General features: G+C 42.9%; 1 protein-coding gene and 1 long non-coding RNA gene across 4 annotated transcripts in view; one reads left to right on the top strand and one right to left on the bottom strand.

Annotated features, from left to right (window-relative positions):
* The window catches only part of DNAAF9 (dynein axonemal assembly factor 9), a 173,199-nt gene extending 158,810 nt beyond the window's left edge, over positions 1 to 14,389 (bottom strand). For all 3 annotated transcript variants that reach the window (XM_061436679.1, XM_061436680.1, XM_061436681.1), the window contains exon 1: positions 13,977 to 14,389. In XM_061436679.1, the coding sequence (XP_061292663.1) occupies positions 13,977 to 14,059 (83 nt within the window). In that variant the 5' untranslated portion in view covers positions 14,060 to 14,389. The remainder of the gene's footprint in view (positions 1 to 13,976) is intronic.
* Positions 14,390 to 14,506: 117 nt separating this feature from the next.
* LOC133259339 (uncharacterized) lies at positions 14,507 to 15,236 on the top strand. The gene is made up of 2 exons (XR_009740372.1): positions 14,507 to 14,661; positions 14,931 to 15,236. It is a non-coding gene; the product is annotated as an uncharacterized LOC133259339 (long non-coding RNA).
* The last annotated feature ends 2,314 nt before the right edge of the window (positions 15,237 to 17,550 follow it).

The following is a 17,550-nucleotide window of genomic DNA, read 5'->3' as shown; positions in this document are numbered from 1 at the left end:
GGATGTTTTACAAAGTGAATTCTCATACCAATCTGAATCACTTCATCCTATAAAACTGCTGTGAACAATCTGATATAATATAGTTAATACACAGTTTGGGTGAGTTTTTTGGGGAGAGAGTTGTTTTTCATTTCACTGTTTTTACATAAAATCAAAATAATGAGATATGTAACTGCTCTGTAACGTGCTTTTTTTTTTACTTAACATTGTACCTCAAGATCTTTCCAAGATAGTAAATACAACACAACCTCATTTTTAAAACTGTTGTACTATATCCTTTTGCTTTTACTTAACAAGACACTATGATTGAACATTCATGATTTTTATTATTTTTGCAAACAGCAAACAATGTTTCAATGAACAACCTTATAAAGCCATCTTTGGCACAAGTCTAAAAAAAAAGCTGGCTTAAAACTCAAAACTCAGAAAACTACAATCATGGCATCAGATCTCATCACTTCGTGGCAAATAGATGGGGCAAAAGGAGAAACAGTGACAGATTTTATTTTCTTGGGCTCCAAAATCACTGCAGACTGTGACTGCAGCCACAGAATTAAAAGATGCTTGCTCCTTGAAAGAAAAGCTACGACAAACCTAGACAGTGTATTAAAAAGCAGATACATCACTCTGCTGACAAAGGGCTGTATAGTCAAAGCTATGGTTTTTCCAGCAGTCATGTACCGATGTGAGAGTTGGACCATAAAGAAGACTGAGCACCAAAGAACTGATGCTTTTGAACTGTGGTGCTGGAGAAGACTCTAGCGAGTCCCTTGGACTGCAAGGAGATCAAATCAGTCAATTCTAAAGGAAATCAACCCTGAATATTCATTGGAAAGACTGATGCTGAAGCCAAAGCTCCAATACTCTGGCCACCTGATGCAAAGAGTCGACTCACTGGAAACGACCCTGACACTGGTAAAGACTGAGGGCAGGAGGAGAAGGAGGAGAAGGAGGATGAGATGGTTGGATGGCATCATCAACACAGTGGACATGAGTTTGAGTAAACTCCAGGAGATAGTGAAGGACAGGGAAGCCTTGCGTGCTGCAGTCCATAGGGTGGAAAACAGTCGGACAAGACTTACCTACTGAACACGAATAGCAACAAATTTTCTGCAAGGCAGAGACTAGCATTGCCAGGTTAAGAGGTATCTGCATTTAAAAATTTGAGAAATTTTGCTAAATTGTTTTCTTGAAACATTCATCTACAATATACCAGAATACCTGTTTCCCCATAACTTCTAAACCATGTATTACCACTCTTGAACTATTAATGTAATAGTCAGAAGTCTCCTTGTCAGACAGTTGTCCCTTGGTATCCATGAAGGATTGATTCCAGGAACCCCTCAGATAGTAAATCTGCAGATGTTCAAGTCCCTTACATAAAATGGCATAGTATTTACATTATAACCTATGCACATTATCTGGTACATTTTTTAATAATTTTTCTTATTTGCTAATTTTTGGCTATGCTAGGTCTCCACTGCTGCATGGGAGCTAGTCTTCATTGCAGTGTGCCAGCTTCTCACTGCAGTGGCTTCTTCTGTTGTGGAGCACAAACTCTAGGGCATGTGGGCTTCAGCAGTTGCAGCACATCAGTTCAATAGTTGCAGTTCCCAGGCTCTAGAGTACAGGCTCAATAGCTGTGGTCCATGGGCTCAGCTGCTCTGTGGCATGTGAGATCTTCCTGGATCAGTGAGTGAACCCGTGTCTCCTGAATTGATGGGCAGATCCATCATCACTGAGCCACCAAGGAAACTCCCCAGTATATTTTATATCATCTCTAGATTACTTAACCTAATATGAATGCTATGTGAACGGTTGTAAATACAATGTAAATGGTACGTAAATAGTTGCTTGTGGATGGCAAACTCAAGTTTTGCTTTTTGGAACTTTCCTAAATTAAAAAATATATTTTTGATTTGAGTGGTTGAATCCATGGATGCAGAACCTGTGGATCTGAAGGGCTGACTGTACCAGTACTTCATTTAGGATTTTTGCAGTTGTTATTTTCCTTTGTAATCTCTCTGTCAAACACCAGAATCATGCTCGCATCCAAGAACAAGTGGGAAAGCTTTCTGAGGTATATAATTCATTCGGCATGCTTTCCATTTTTATCTTCCTTAGTAACATACACTATGCCTCTTCTCTACGACAGCATCCAATCATGAGTCACCCAGCAGCAAGCCAGCCCAGCTGGAGTCCTTTCCAGGGACTTTCTGTTTCAGATGTAGAAGAGAAATGGCCTCTAGGGTCACAGTCCAGGAAGAAAGTGGATTTGAGGCTATATGGATAGAGACAACTATTTTGATAGCAGAGTCCCAGTTCCTGAGGCCCTACTTCTTACAATTCTTCCTATCTTGTCTCAGTTCAGTTTAGTCGCTCAGTCGTGTCCGACTCTTTGTGACCCATGGACTGCAGCATGCCAGGCCTCCCTGTCCATCACCAACTCCCAGTTCAGTCCAGTTCAGTCGCTCAATCGTGTCTGACTCTTTGCGACCCCATGAATCGCAGCACGCCAGGCTTCCCTGTCCATCACCAACTTCAGGAGTTCACCCAGACCCACGTCCATCGAGTCAATGATGCCATCCAGCCATCTCATCCTCTGTCGTCCCCTTCTCCTCCTGCCCCCAATCCCTCCCAGCATCAGAGTCTTCTCCAATGAGTCAACTCTTCGCATGAGGTGGCCAAAGTACTGGAGTTTCAGCTTTAGCATCATTCCTTCCAAAGAACACCCAGGACTGATCTCCTTCAGAATGGACTGGTTGGATCTCCTTGCACTCCAAGGGACTCTCAAGAGTCTTCTCCAACACCACAGTTCAAAAGTATCAATTATTCGGCGCTCAGCCTTCTTCACAGTCCAATTCTCACATCTATACATGACCACTGGAAAAACCATAGCCTTGACTAGACGAACCTTTGTTGGCAAAGTAACGTCTCTGCTTTTGAATATGCTATCTAGGTTGGTCATAACTTTCCTTCCAAGGGGTAAGTGTCTTTTAATTTCATGGCTGCAGTCACCATCTGTAGTGATTTTGGAGCCCCAAAGAATAAAGTCTGACACTGTTTCCACTGTTTCGCCATCTATTTCCCATGAAGTGATGGGACCAGATGCCATGATCTTTGTTTTCTGAATGTTGAGCTTTAAGCCGACTTTTTCACTCTCCACTTTCACTTTCATCAAGAGGCTTTTTAGTTCCTCTTCACTTTCTGCCATAAGGGTAGTGTCATCTGCATAGCTGAGGTTATTGATATTTCTCCCAGAAATCTTGATTCCAGCTTGTGTTTCTTCCAGTCCAGCGTTTCTCATGATGTACTCTGCATAGAAGTTAAATAAGCAGGGTGACAATATACAGCCTTGACGTACTCCTTTTCCTATTTGGAACCAGTCTGTTGTTCCATGTTCAGTTCTAACTGTTGCTTCCTGACCTGCGTACAGATTTCTCAAGAGGCAGGTCAGGTGGTCTGGTATTTCCATCTCTTTCAGAATTTTCCACAGTTTATTGTGATCCACACAGTCAAAGGCTTTGGCATAGTCAATAAAGCAGAAATAGATGTTTTTCTGGAACTCTCTTGCTTTTTCCATGATCCAGCAGATGTTGGCAATTTGATCTCTGGTTCCTCTGCCTTTTCTAAAACCAGCTTGAACATCAGGAAGTTCACGGTTCACATATTGCTGAAGCCTGGCTTGGAGAATTTTGAGTATTACTTCACTAGCGTGTGAGATGAGTGCAATTGTGCGGTAGTTTGAGCATTCTTTGGCATTGCCTTTCTTTGGGATTGGGATGAAAACTGACCTTTTCCAGTCCTGTGGCCACTGCTGAGTTTTCCAAATTTGCTGGCATATTGAGTGCAGCACTTTCAAAGAATCATCTTTCAGGATCTGAAATAGCTCAACTGGAATTCCATCACCTCCACTAGCTTTGTTCATAGTGATGCTACTCAAACTCATGTCCATTGAGTCAGTGATGCCATCCAATCATCTTCTGTCATCCCCTTCTCCTCCCGCCTTCAATCTTTCCCAGCATCAGGGTCTTTTCAAATGAGTCAGTTCTTCCCATCAAGTGGCCAAAGTATTGGCGTTTCAGCTTCAGCATCAGTCCTTCCAATGAATATTCAGGACTGATTTCCTTTAGGATGGACTGATTGGATCTACTTGCTATCCAGGGGACTCTCAGGAGTCTTCTCCAACACCACAGTTCAAAAGCATCAATTCTTCAGTGCTTAGCTTTCTTTATAGTCCAACTCTCACATCCACACATGACTACTGGAAAAACCAAAGCTTTGATTAGATGGACCTTTGCTGGCAAAGTAATGTCTCTGCTTTTTAATATGCTGTCTAGGTTGGTCATACCTTTTCTTTCAAAGAGCAAGCATCTTTTAATTTCATGGCTGTAGTCATCATCTGCTTGTCTATCTCCCCACTATTCCTTCCAGTCAAGTATCCAATACATTTATTTCCTTTTTTACTTTACTCTTTTGAGTTGGGTTTCTGTCACTTGAAACAGAAAGCATTCTTCTTATTACAAAATCATACCTCTTGATTAGACGGACCATCAGGAAATGTTCAGGATTAAACCACACCAATGTCTATGACTTACTTTGAAAAGCATTAAAATATAGGATGAATTGATGGGTGAATATCAGGATGACTATAAGGCAAACAGAGCAAATATATTAAGCAGAGAATCTAGGTATGAATATACATGAATGTCCACTGAAAAATTCTTTCAACTTATTTGCATTTATGAACAGTTTTCATGATAAAATATTGGGGGGGAAATCAACAACACGAGTTAACACAAGTTATATCAGCATTAATTCGGACTTCAGGCAATGATTACAACGAGCTACTGTAGGACTAGTAAGAAAAGGGTTTAAGGTTTAAGAAAGCTGGCTCTGCAATAAAGTGGCAATTATTTATTCTCTCTGTGAAACAGACTTGGAAGAAAGGCAAAAAGGCAGGATGTGTCTCAAGTCAATAAATGTCCTTTCCCACTGAATTCCTTTCTGGAGCAACTTGCAATGGAACACACAAAGCCAACATTACTGCTGTCATGACCAATACATGGTTAAACAGTGACCAAAAAGTGACTCAAACTGAAGGAACACATACACACATACATGTGAGCATGCACGACTGAGAGATGTGTTGGCATCACCTGACTATTCAGTGACTTGAATTTTCTCCCAGCATTTTTTCATATAGTTCACCAGACCCATTAGTAATTCTAAGCAATATAACTTTCATTCCACATAGCTATTAATACCTCCCTGTGATAGAGACAGTTTCCTAGTCCATATGCATTTTCTCCTTCTTTTTTTACTAATAGTATTCTGATTTGGAGCAACAATAGGCACAGCTTCTCTACTTCTAGAGCTGACCAATGAGACACGCAAAAGCCATCAGGTTGAGGCCGCTGGGAAAGCTTTCTGAAGAGAAGGAACTGACGCATCTAGGAAAGCTGCCTTCTTTCCTCAAAGATCTGATAGCTGGAGTTCCTTCCTGCAGTCATTCTGTGACCCTGGAGCTATAGAAAAAATGGAATCCATTTGCTAAATACAGACACAGAAGAGGCTGGTTCCCTGATGACTTCATACTAGGAGTAGCCTGCCCTCCTCTAGACAGACATCTTTTGCAAGACAGACTAAACCTCAAAGTTGTCATTATTGTTAACTATCTTTTACCAGCTGCCAAATAGTTCCTAATAGGTCCCAATAGGATTGATGCTTTTGAACTCTGGTGTTGGAGAAGAGTCTTGAGAGTCCCTTGGACTGCAAGGAGATCAAACCAGTCAATCCTCAAGGAAATCAGTCCTGAGTATTCATTGGAAGGACTGATGCTGAAGCTGAAGCTCTAATACTTGGGCCACCTGATGCAAAGAGCCAACTCACTGGAAAAGGCCCTGATGCTGAGAAAGATAGAAGGCGAGAGGAGAAGGGGATGACAGAGGACGAGATGGTTGCATGGCATCACTGACTCAATGGACATGAGTTTAAGCAAACTCTGGGAGATGGTGAAGGACAGGGAAGCCTGGCGTGCTTCAGTCCATGAAATCACAAAGAGTCAGACACGACTGAGTGAGTGAACAACAACAGATAGGTCACCTTATCTAAAATGGTTAAAACTTGCACCCAACTGCAATTCATGTCTAGACCCATTTCACAAATTGGGGTATGTAAGACTCTCTACAAACTAAATATAAGAACTTCAGAAAATGCTACCCAACTTCAGAAAATGGAAAAATGGTATCTCAAAGTCTATCACTACACTTCACTGAAAGAATATATTGTTTTCCATTGTTTTTCCTTTTCTCCAGCCTTCTCTGAACATTTCCACAATCTGCTCTTTGGAAAGTCAGTTCACAGGTCTTCATTCAGAAGGCATCCACAATTACTTTCCTGCATTTCTTTGACTATTAAAAGCATGCCAAAATATAAATGCAATGTTGAGTCCTGACATGAATCTTGGACTAGAAAAAAGACATTAGTGGAAAAACTGGGCAAATCCAAATGAAGTTTGGAGTAATAAACTCCAAGTAAACAAAAATTTACTTAGTAAACTAATATGAAATACAAATATTAATTTCTTAGCTTTGATAAATGCACCATGTCAACATTAGAGGAAGCAGGGTAAAGGTCATATAGAAACACTATATACCATATTTGCAACTCACCTACAAATATTATTTCAAATAAGAAGCTTAAAACAAAAAACAGGCCAAATTAGCTAACTTTCCCTCAAACCAGGGTTCAAAATCACAGATGTTGTTTAGTCACTAAGTCATGTCTAACTCTTTTGTGATCCCAGGGACTGTAGCCTGCCAGGCTCCTCCTCTGTCCATGGGATTTTTCCAGGCAAGAATACTGAAGTGGGTTGCCATTTCCTTCTCCAGGGGATTTTCCTGATCCAGGGATCAAACCCACATATCCTGTGCTGGCAGGCAGATTCTTTACCACTGAGCCACCAGTGAAGCCCCAAATTACAGATAACAGTTTTAAATACCCAAGTCACAAACTGCTTTTTCTTTTCTTCTTAATTTCAGGGCAAAACAACAGTATGTAAGCTGTAGAGGGCATCTGCATCTCATTTACTCCCCATCTCCAAAAATCAGAACATCACAGAAGAGCCCAAGAGCTAGGAAACACTGTTAAAATACTGTGCCCTATTGATGCAACAACACAGTCATCCCAAATATATGTGAAAATAAGCAGGCAGAGGCTTGCTTTTCAAAATGTCGTTTTTACAAAAGACCTACCCGTTTTCAGTAACTGAAAGAAATTAGAAGAAGGTTTTTGCTTTTATGAAAAAAAGATGAAAAACAAAGATAGCCACCATCTGTTTTACAGTGGAGCAATGAGTGGCACTGCCAAGCTCATTCCTGGTAACTACACTCAGCATCTCAGCAACAGCTTTGAACCGTGTCTGTGAGCATCTCTGCTTTCGCCTGATTTACTTTGTGCCTCTGTTAGCAAGATGTGTTTTGAAGTAACTGTTTCTTCACTTATGCCATTTCAGTTTACAAAAGTTTTCCTGGAAGGCCCTACTTTCTAAGAGCTGGGTGAAATCCATAAATAGTCCTCCACCCCTGGTTCAGAAATAAGGTCATAAAAAAATAAGTAAGCAAACCCTTTTTACTTCTATAAGCACCAAACCAAGCCTCCCTGGCCAGCATCCCAGTAAGTATCCTGAAGGTGAAACTTCACATCTTCATACATACAAGGTCATATCTTGCTCTGCATATTGAGTTCTCCTAAGGCAGGGACCATGAAAAATTTTATTTTCTTGGGCTCCAAAATCACTGAGGATGGTGACTGCAGCCATGAAATTAAAAGATGCTTGCTCCCTGGAAGAAAAGCTATGACAAACCTAGTCAGCATAGTAAAAAGCAGAAACATTACTTTGCCGACAAAGGTTGGTATAGTCAAAGCTATGGTTTTTCCAGTAGTCATGTACACATGTCAGAATTGGACCATAAAGGATGAACATCAAAGAACTGATCCTTTCAAACTGCAGTGTTGGAGAAAACTCTTTGAGAGTCCGTTGGGCTGCAAGGAGATCAAATCAGTTAATCCTAAAGGAAATCAATCCTGAATATCCACTGGAAGGACTGAGCTGAAGCTGAAGCTCCAATACTTGGCCACCTGATGCAAAGAGCCGACTTACTGGAAAAGACTCCGATGCTGAGAAAGATAAGGCAGGAGGAGAAGGAGACGATAGAGGATGAGATGGTTGGATGGCATCACTGACTCAATGGATATAAGTCTGAGCAAGTTCTGGGAGATGGTGAAGGCTGGTGTGTTGCGGTCCGTGAGGTTGCAAAAAGTCGGATCCAACTGAGCGACTGAACAACAACAACAAAGGCAGGGACAATTACTATTTCTGTAGATCTGTAAACCAAAAAGAGAACCATGGGTACTGGCCAGTAAACATCACCTGAAGAGATAATCTGCCTCTGTGAGGCTTTACTTAAGCCCTCTCAGTAGAACATCACTATGATTAACCACTTTCCCACCATTTAGCTTACAAATGTGAGTCTTCATTCTCTGAACACCCAGAGCCCACAGTTTCACCTATAATTATTGTCTATTCATTCAACAAATAATTAGTGCAAGCAGTGTTTCACAATAGCTAACAACAGTGGTCACATTTACTGAGTACTGACTATGTGCCAGACACTGACCTAAGCACTAGGGCAAGCAATGTGGGAAATGACAACCAAAAAATGGTCCCAACTCTTTGGTAATTTCCAGGTGCCAACGAAGAAGGCCCTTTCTTATGAGCCCTTTAACAAGGAAGAAATCTCACCTATACATGTTATAGAACTCCAGCACAGGAGCTCCTCAGTCAGACTTTTTGCTAAAGCACACCCCATTCAGTGACTCATAAAGGGTGCATGGAAAGTCAAACTATGAGATCTTGCATGTGTGAAATGTTTTTATCCCTCCCTCACCTGCCTGAGAATTTGGTTGGATAAAGGATTCTGAGTGGGAATCCATTTTCTTTTAGTAAGCACTATTTGCTCCATTATCCTCTAGCGTCCAATCTTATGATTCCTGACTTTATTTTATTTGTAGATATCCTTTTCTCTTTATAGTGCTCAAAAATGTCATGATGCTATGCCACACATGCATATTTTTAAATTAATTGTGCTGGATTTTTGGAGGGTTGTTTTAATCTGGAAACAGAGACTTTTTGAGAAACTGTATTTTATATTGGATGATTTCTTCATCCCAACAAATAATAACCACTCACTATCCCTTCTTGTTACAGACATCTACAATAGGTCACTCAGTCCTCCACATTCCCTCAAGATTTTGGCTTCTGGATCATTGTCTCTTTGCTATTACTACTCCGAACTTAATTCATGATGATCTCAATACGCACTGACCTTCTACTATCCTTACCTCCCAGTTCCTTTACTCCTATCTTCCAATGATGTCCTCTATCCCAGGGGTCCCCAACCCCTGGGTGACAACCAGTACTGGTCTATGGCTTGTTAGGAACCAGGCTGCACAGCAAGAGATGAGTCGTGAGCAAGTGAAGCCTCATGTGTATTAATAGCCACTCTCCACTGCTGGCATTACTGGAGCTCGAAACCTACTGCACTTATATCATTTCAAAACCATTCTCCCCACCCCCAACTCTGGTCTTCTATGAAATCAGTCTCTGGTGCCAAAAAGATTGGAGACCACTGCTCTATCCTACCTCTGCCACTCCCTCCCCCACTGCCCACATCCAAGGAGCTTAATACATCTTAAGGTAAAACATTCAACATGGTAACTGGGTCTCATCTTAAATTCAACCAAATGGGCACCTGGTGCTATCTGGCAATCCAAAAATATTTCCTTATTCATCTCATTTTCCCTCACTCTCCTGGATGAATTTCACACCTGCTTTCTCCTCAAACTTCCAACACCTCTCTCACTTTTCATTTTTAGCTGAAGACCTTCCTTCTTATTTAACTGAGCATATGAAGTAATAAGAAGAGAACTTTCACTCTGTCCCACTACCAAGCTAACAATGCCCCAGTACTTGGGTTAGTTTAATCACCACAGATGAACTGTTGTCCACGTCCCTATCTAGCTTGAGGCCAACATATCCATATTGTCCCTTCTCTCTCTTAATCATCAATTTGTTTCTCTGTACTCCAACATCCTGTTAACTTACAAACATGCTATCTGCCCACCTAAAGACAAAAAGAACTTTAGCATTTCATGCTCCTCCAGCCACAGCCCTATTACTCTGCTCTCCCTTATAACAATCCTTGAAATAACATCACTATAACTCTTTATACTCACTGTCTCCAATTTCTCTCTTAGATTCTCCTGAATCCACTACACCAAAACTGTTTTGTCAAGGCCATCAACGACCTCCGTATTACTAAATCTAATTGTCTATGCTAACATTTATCATTAGACCATAACTGTCCTTGATTCTTCCCTTATTTCAGGAGGTAGAAATCCATTTTCCCTCAAAATCTGGAAGACATTGGTACACTGTCTTTTCTACACAGGAAATCCCAGAGTTTGGATGCCGGTCCTCTTCTCTATCTACATTTACTCCCTGGGTTTCTATCCAGTCAAGTTTAAAAAAAACAAACAAACTTGGAGTCATCAGTAATATGAGTGGTATTTCCAGTTCCAATCTCTCTCCTGAACTCCAGTCTAATATATCCAACTGCTAACGCAGTATCTCCACTTTGACATCAATTAGGAAACTCAAAATGAACAAGGCCAAAATTGAACCCTTTTTCCACAAGCCTACTCTTATTCCAGTGTTTCCAATATGAGTAACTGGCAACTCCATTCTTCCAACTGCTGAGTCTCAAAACTGCCTATGCCTTCTAACATTATTGTTCCTTCAGCCCTATTTCATCCCCAAGACTTATTTCTCACCATTCCGTATTATGATTTTTTACTGTTTTTATCTCTCTCCCCTTACAAAGAAGCTCTTGGAGGGCAGACGTCTGTCTTATCTGTCTGAATTCACAGCATCCAGCACAGTATATATTGGAATTTGCATAAAGAGGCAGTGAAATTTAAACTATTAAACAAGTCCAAAGCAGGATCAGATTCCTCTGCAGGAAAAGATCTTAAGTAGGAAAGCATATTTCAACTATTTCCATTGGTTCCTTAGTACAAACAAAGATAGTTATTTTGTTGGTAAAGAGTCCGCCTGCATGCAGGAGACCCACGGTCCATTCCTGGGTCGGTAAGATTTGCTGGAAAAGGGATAGACTACCCACTCCAGTATTCTTGGGCTTCCCTTGTGGTTCAGCTGGTAAAGAATCCACCTCCAATGCAAGAAACCTGGATTTGATCCCTCTGTTGGGAAGATACCCTGGAGAAGGGAAAGGCTACCTACTCCAGTATTCTGGTCTGGAGAATTCCACGGACTGTATAGTCAAACATGACTGAGTGACTTTCACTTCAGTTATTTTAATAACTCCAAAATCTCAGTGGCTTGAAAACAGGCTTATTTCTTGCTCAGTCTACATGTCAAAGATAGGTCATCTGGAAGCTAGTTCTGGTTCCCAGATTAAGACTAGTCACCATCTGGAGCACACAATCACCAAAACAGAGGGAAAGAGAGTGGCAAGTTACACACCAGAAGCTTTTACCATGAAGGGATACACATCATTCCTGTGCACATTTCACTAACCAAAAGCAACTAACAAGGCCATACTCAACTTCAAGGGGGCAAGCAAGTACAACTGTACCATGTGCCCAGGAGACAGAAACCCAAGATATTTGATGGACAGCACTGATGAGTGGCTTCCAGATCTAAGTAACAATATTTTAACTCGTGATCTCTATACCTAGTCTGTGAAGATTAACCCCATTGCTAGAATAGTGCCACTCACTTGCAAAGTACCATCTATGGGTCTTTAGGAATGTAACTTCACCAGTTAGGCCTGCCTCTTTAATCACTCAGGAGTCGGAGTGTAGCAAAGAAGCCCAAATATGGGTGATAGCAAAGTACTGAGAACAAACCTGGTAGGAACATTCAGCGTCATAATCAGGGAAAGGCTTGACTGAATGAGCAAAAAAAGTATGTTCAGTTAAAAACGGAAGGGAAAGGAAATTCGTCAAATTTCTTTTACCAAAGGTATACAAACACCAGGCCTTGAGGTACCTGGTACTATCCCTGTCCGACGACTAACAAGTTTCACTCAAACCACATGGCGGAAAATTCGAAATTTGAATATGATTAGTAAAGTTAGTAAACGTTAATGTTTTTAACAAAACAAAACAAAAAAATACTTACCAAAAAAAAAAAAAAAAAGCATGCTGCCATGCTACTAGAAGCAAGGAAGGAAGCAGTTATTTTAGAGATGGATTTTACTGGGAAGCTTTTTTTTCCTTAAAAGACTCCAGACATCAAAGCTCAAGATGATAGGGACAAATCTCAAGTCTACAAAGGCCTTGAATTTAAAGGGTGGCTGCCCAAGTTCTAAGTACCCAGAGCAGTTTCTATTGTATTCAACAAATACTTTGTAACAGTGAAACTGGCTGCCAGAAACGTTAAAACAGCCTGGAGATGGTTACCACAAGCAGCTAAACAATTGGAACCTTAAAGCCCAATGGAATTCCACTGCAGAGCAGAAGAGGAATCCAACTATGTCACCTGTCACCAGCCAAATCAGAAGCAACTAAGACTCCCAAATGAAACCAAGGGTATCTAGTCCCACCTCCTCTATCCTTTATTCAACAAACATGCGTTAGTAGCTGGCGTGGAAGAAGGAATGTCAATAAGTATGAGAAGGACATGATTCTAAGATTTAGCTCTTATTCGTCACGAATCTGGTGGAGTTCAAACAAGATAAAAACATAACAAAGCGATAAAAAACATTTTCGAGCAAAAATTTTAAAATACAATGCCTTAAATACCGTAACAAAGATATAGGAAAGACTGTTTTCACAGGTAAGTTGAGAACCTTCTTTCATAGGAACACTGTATTTACTTTGCTAAAGAGCTAGAATCGAGAAAAAGCGAACAAAACAAACAAAAATCCTCTTCTGGCTTAATGACAATTTAGCAGAACCAAAGCCCATTTCTCTCTCTTCCTCCATTCCTCTCAACGGTCTCTGCCACAACCCCTCCATTATTTCATCATCCGCACTTCGCTGACGGCCCCAACCCAGTTCCATCACAAACGATACCAAGACTATTAAGGTCAGTCCCAAAGGCACAGAGAGTAGAAATAAATCTTCATATACAGAAAAGCAGTGGGGACTCTCCCTGTACTGAGGCACCCCGGGGCCTTTATCTCTAGGTTCTGTGGCCTGGGGTCCGCAGCTTTCGGGGATTCTGGCCCCCCTTCCCTACGCAGTTTTTGCCTCCTGCGCCCCTAACGACCTCCACCTCTCCTCAATCTGAGCTCCTCATCATGGAGTGAGGGAGCGACTCAGGACAGGGCAGTGGGGAAGTGCGGAAACGCGCAGTATGGAAGATGCGGTCCGGGTGGGTGTTTGTGTAGGGGGAGCGAGGGGGCAGACGCAATGCAGAGGAAAGGTTCTAAACGAGACCTGCTCCTTCAGGGGAGCAAGGCAGGTCAGCCATTTCTAGGTAAACCAATATGGGGTTCTATACAGGGGAGCTATTGTGAGGGGACGTCTTCAATGATGGCCATTTCTGGGAGAAATATTCTACGGGGAAGGCAAGTGAGTTAATCAGCCACTGTGCAGGTCCTCGATAAGAGAATCTTTTCATGGTGAAATGTTCTGTGGGGGTGGGGATGTCATAGCACGGGGGTCTTCACAGGGGATCCGTTGTGGGGTTGTCGACAAGGAAGCCATTGTGGGAGCCTCGGCACCAGGCGCCGTTCCTCGGGAAACGTTCCTCAGGAAACTGTTCAGGGAAAAACCGTCCGCTAGGAAGCCATATCGGACCACGCCCTTCGGCGAGCGGCGTCGCCAGACCCCAACAGCCCGCAACCCCTCGCCCGCCCCTTTGAGGCCTCGTCCCCCTGTACCTGACGGAGGGCGACCCTCGGCCAAGGCCGCCGAGGGAGCGCGCCCGGGTCAGCCCCACCCGGTGCGGGGGATATGCGTCCATTGCAGTCGACAGCGGAGGAGGACCGAGCCGCTGCGAGGGTCGCTCAAGCCTGAGGGGCGGCTTCAGGCCCACTTCTGCCAGGCGGGGCGGCTGGGCGTGCCGGGTGGGCGGGGGGCGCAGCGTGCAGGAGCACGGCGGGGGCGGAGCCCGACGGGCGCAAAGGGCGCGGATGTGGGCGTCTGCAGTGGGTAGGGGGCGGGCACAGAGCCGCAGGGCCGAGTCCTCCTTAAGCTTCGAGGCGGTTGCGTCGGATGCTGCGAGCGTGGTTGCCCAGAATTAAGGCTACCACGCCGCTGCTCTGCCCTGTCTTCAGGCTCCCTATCGTGGAGTCGGATTCTGCGGCGCTGCCAGCCACGCACACAGGCGCTCCCAGGGGCGGGGCCTCGTTCCGCCCCGCCCCTCTCAGCCGCCCTCGGCCTCCTGCAGAACCTTCAGAAGCTGCTGCACCTCGCCGGCGCGGGGGCAGACTCGAATGCCGCTTGGGTGCTCGGATCGCGTACCCCGGTCTCCCCGGAGGGTACCTTGCTGCAGTTTCTACACCCGCTGCTAATCAACTACGCATCCTCCCTTCAAACATTCAGCCGATTTCTAGCCGACCTCGGGTTAGCAATGCGCGCCTAACCTTGCACAGACGTTAGGGGCTCACAGGGGCCCAGAGGATCCCTGCCTTTTACAGTTCAGATTCTAAGTCCACCCGTTTCCAACCACAGGGCAATGTGTAAGAAAGCAAAAGAGCTTCAGTCTTATGTATAATTCACAGAGTTTCCAGGCATTATATATATATATATGGGATATATTTAATGATTTTGTTCTGCGTCATATACTGACTTTGTCAGGATGCCCTAAATGTCCTATATTCGTCTTTTTACAGTCAATTGGGCTTCCCTGGTGGTTCAGGCGGTAAAGAATCTGCCTGCAACGTGGGAGACCCGGGTTCCATTCCTGAGTTGGGAAGATACCCTCGAGAAGGAAATGGCAACCCACTCCAGTATTCTTGCCTGGAGAATCCCTTGGTGAGAGGAGCCCGGCGGGCTATAGCCCATGGGGTCTCAAAGAGTCTGACAAGGACGAGCGACTAACACTTTCACTCTTTAACACTTCTTTCTGCCACAGTATTTTGTTCTTAAATTACTAGCTGAAAGTCCTTTCTCTACAAATAAAAGATTTGGTCAATCTCTATGGTTTCTCCAATGAGTTTGGCTGAGGGAACACCAAAAGAAGGAACTAGAAATTAAAAGTACTTGTTTTTCATATTCAAGAAAGGAAAAGATTTTCTGGCTCAAGTTCCAAGTCCTGAACAAGAAATCACTTCACATCAGTACACTGGCTCTGCAAACCATCCAATCAGCAACAGCCTCACTCCAGTGGCTTCTGAAAATCAGCCATTCAACAACAGTTTCACTCCAGTACCTAGGCTTCTGAAAGTTGCTAAATCAAAGTCAGCCTAAATCAATGTCAGCCTCAGCCAATCATTGACAGCTCCATGCTTCTAGGCGACAACCAATCAGCAAGTGCCTCACTGCGGGGACCAGGCTTCTAAAGGTTTAGTAGACCCTCAGCAGCGTTACTCTAATAACCGTGCGGAGGAAGCTGGAACTCAGTCGGTGTACGCTCACGCTTCTGAAATACCGCCAATCCCTAAAAGCAAGCTTCCCAAAACATTGTGTAAGATCCGTTATGACTTTGTTAAGCGAAACTGTTCCTTACAAGTGCAGTTCTTCTTTGTAGGCAGACCGTTCACCTTTGAGTTCAATTTGCTTTTCTTAAATTCAAGTTCCCAACCCTTTCGTGACTCAATTCCCACGTACGAGTTTGGACTTTGTGACAGATGCAATGATGCAGACATTAGATGTATTAAATACTTTTTCAATTTTTGTATTGGTCACTAGTATCAATGTTTTTTGTTTTACAATGCAATCGGTTTATTCACAAAGCTGTGCAATCATTTTAGCTGTACCACGATCATTTTAGAACATTTCCAGCTCTCCAAAAAGAAACCATTTAGTCGTCACTCCCCCCATTTCTTCCCAACTATCCCAATACTGCTGCTGCTGCTGCTGCTGCTGCTGCTAAGTCGCTTCAGTCGTGTCCGACTCCGTGCGACCCCATAGACGGCAGCCCACCAGGCTTCCCCGTCCCTGGGATTCTCAAGGCAAGAACACTGGAGTGGGTTGCCATTTCCTTCTCCAATGCATGAGAGTGAAAAGTGAAAGTCAAGTCGCTCAGTCGTGTCCGACTCTTAGCGACCCCATGGACTGTAGTCCACCAGGCTCCTCCATCCATGGGATTTTCCAGACAAGAGTACTGGAGTGGGGTGCCATTGCCTTCTCCGATCCCAACACTAGGCAACCACTAATTTCTCTGTCTCTGGCTTTGCCTATTTTGAACGTTTCACATAAATGAAATCATATAGTATGTAGTCCTTTGTGTCCAACTCTTCATTTAGCATAGTGTTTGCAAGGCTCATTCGTGTTGTAGTATTGTACAAAGGTTTCATTTCTATGGTTGAATAATACTCTTATTACATGGATATCACATCTTTCTTATCCATTTATCAGTTGATGGACATTTGGGTTCTTTTCATTTTTTAACTTTTTTTTTTTAGTGAATGCTGCTGTGAACATTCATGTACAAGTTTTTTGGTGGGTATATGATTCAAGTCTCTTGGGAATAAAACTTAGGAGTGGAATTGCTGGGTAATTTTATTTACCTTTGGAAGAATTTTCAAACTGTTTTCCAAAGCAGTTGTACCACTTACAGCCCTACTCTGGTAGCTCAGATGGTTAAGAATCTGCCTGCAATGTGGGAGATTTGGGTTCTGTCCCTGGGTTGGGAAGATTTCCTGTAGGAGGGCACGGCAACCCACTCCAGTATTCTTGCCTTGGAGAATCAGCATGAACAGAGGAGCCTGGCGGGCCACAGTCCATGGGGTTGCAAAGAGTGGGACACAACTGAGTGACTAAGCATAGAACACAATTCTTTATTTATCCTAAATACAAGTCCCTTATTAGATCTACAATTTGCAAAAATTTTCTCACTCTGTGGGTTGTCTTTTCACATCTCTGATGGTGTCCTGTGAACCACATAATTTTTAATTTTGTTGATATCGAATTTATCTATTTTGTCTTTTTTGCTTGTGCCTTTGGTGTCATATCTAAGAAACCATTGCCTAACCCAGGGATTTAATCCCTGACATTTTCTTCTGATTTAGTAGCTTTGGCTCTTATATATAGGTATTTGATCCATTTGATATGGAAATTTTGTATTTGATGTGAGGTAGAGGTTCAGCTTCATTCTTTTGCTTGTGGCTATCTAGTTGTCTCAGAACCATTTCTTTTCCCATTAAGTTGTCTTCTCACCCTTGTTGAAAATAAATTGAATTACCTCTCTTTTTATTTGCTGTATTAAACTTCTAAATGCCAAAATGCAAGTGTGAATTTCATGATAAATCTTCTGAACAGTGGACATTATCAAATGAGGAAAAAGTCTTC

Source organism: Bos javanicus, chromosome 13, assembly GCF_032452875.1.
Source record: "Bos javanicus breed banteng chromosome 13, ARS-OSU_banteng_1.0, whole genome shotgun sequence".
Lineage (NCBI taxonomy): Eukaryota > Metazoa > Chordata > Mammalia > Artiodactyla > Bovidae > Bos > Bos javanicus.
Note: the sequence above shows the minus strand (reverse complement) of the source record. Positions and strands in the feature narration are given on the sequence as shown.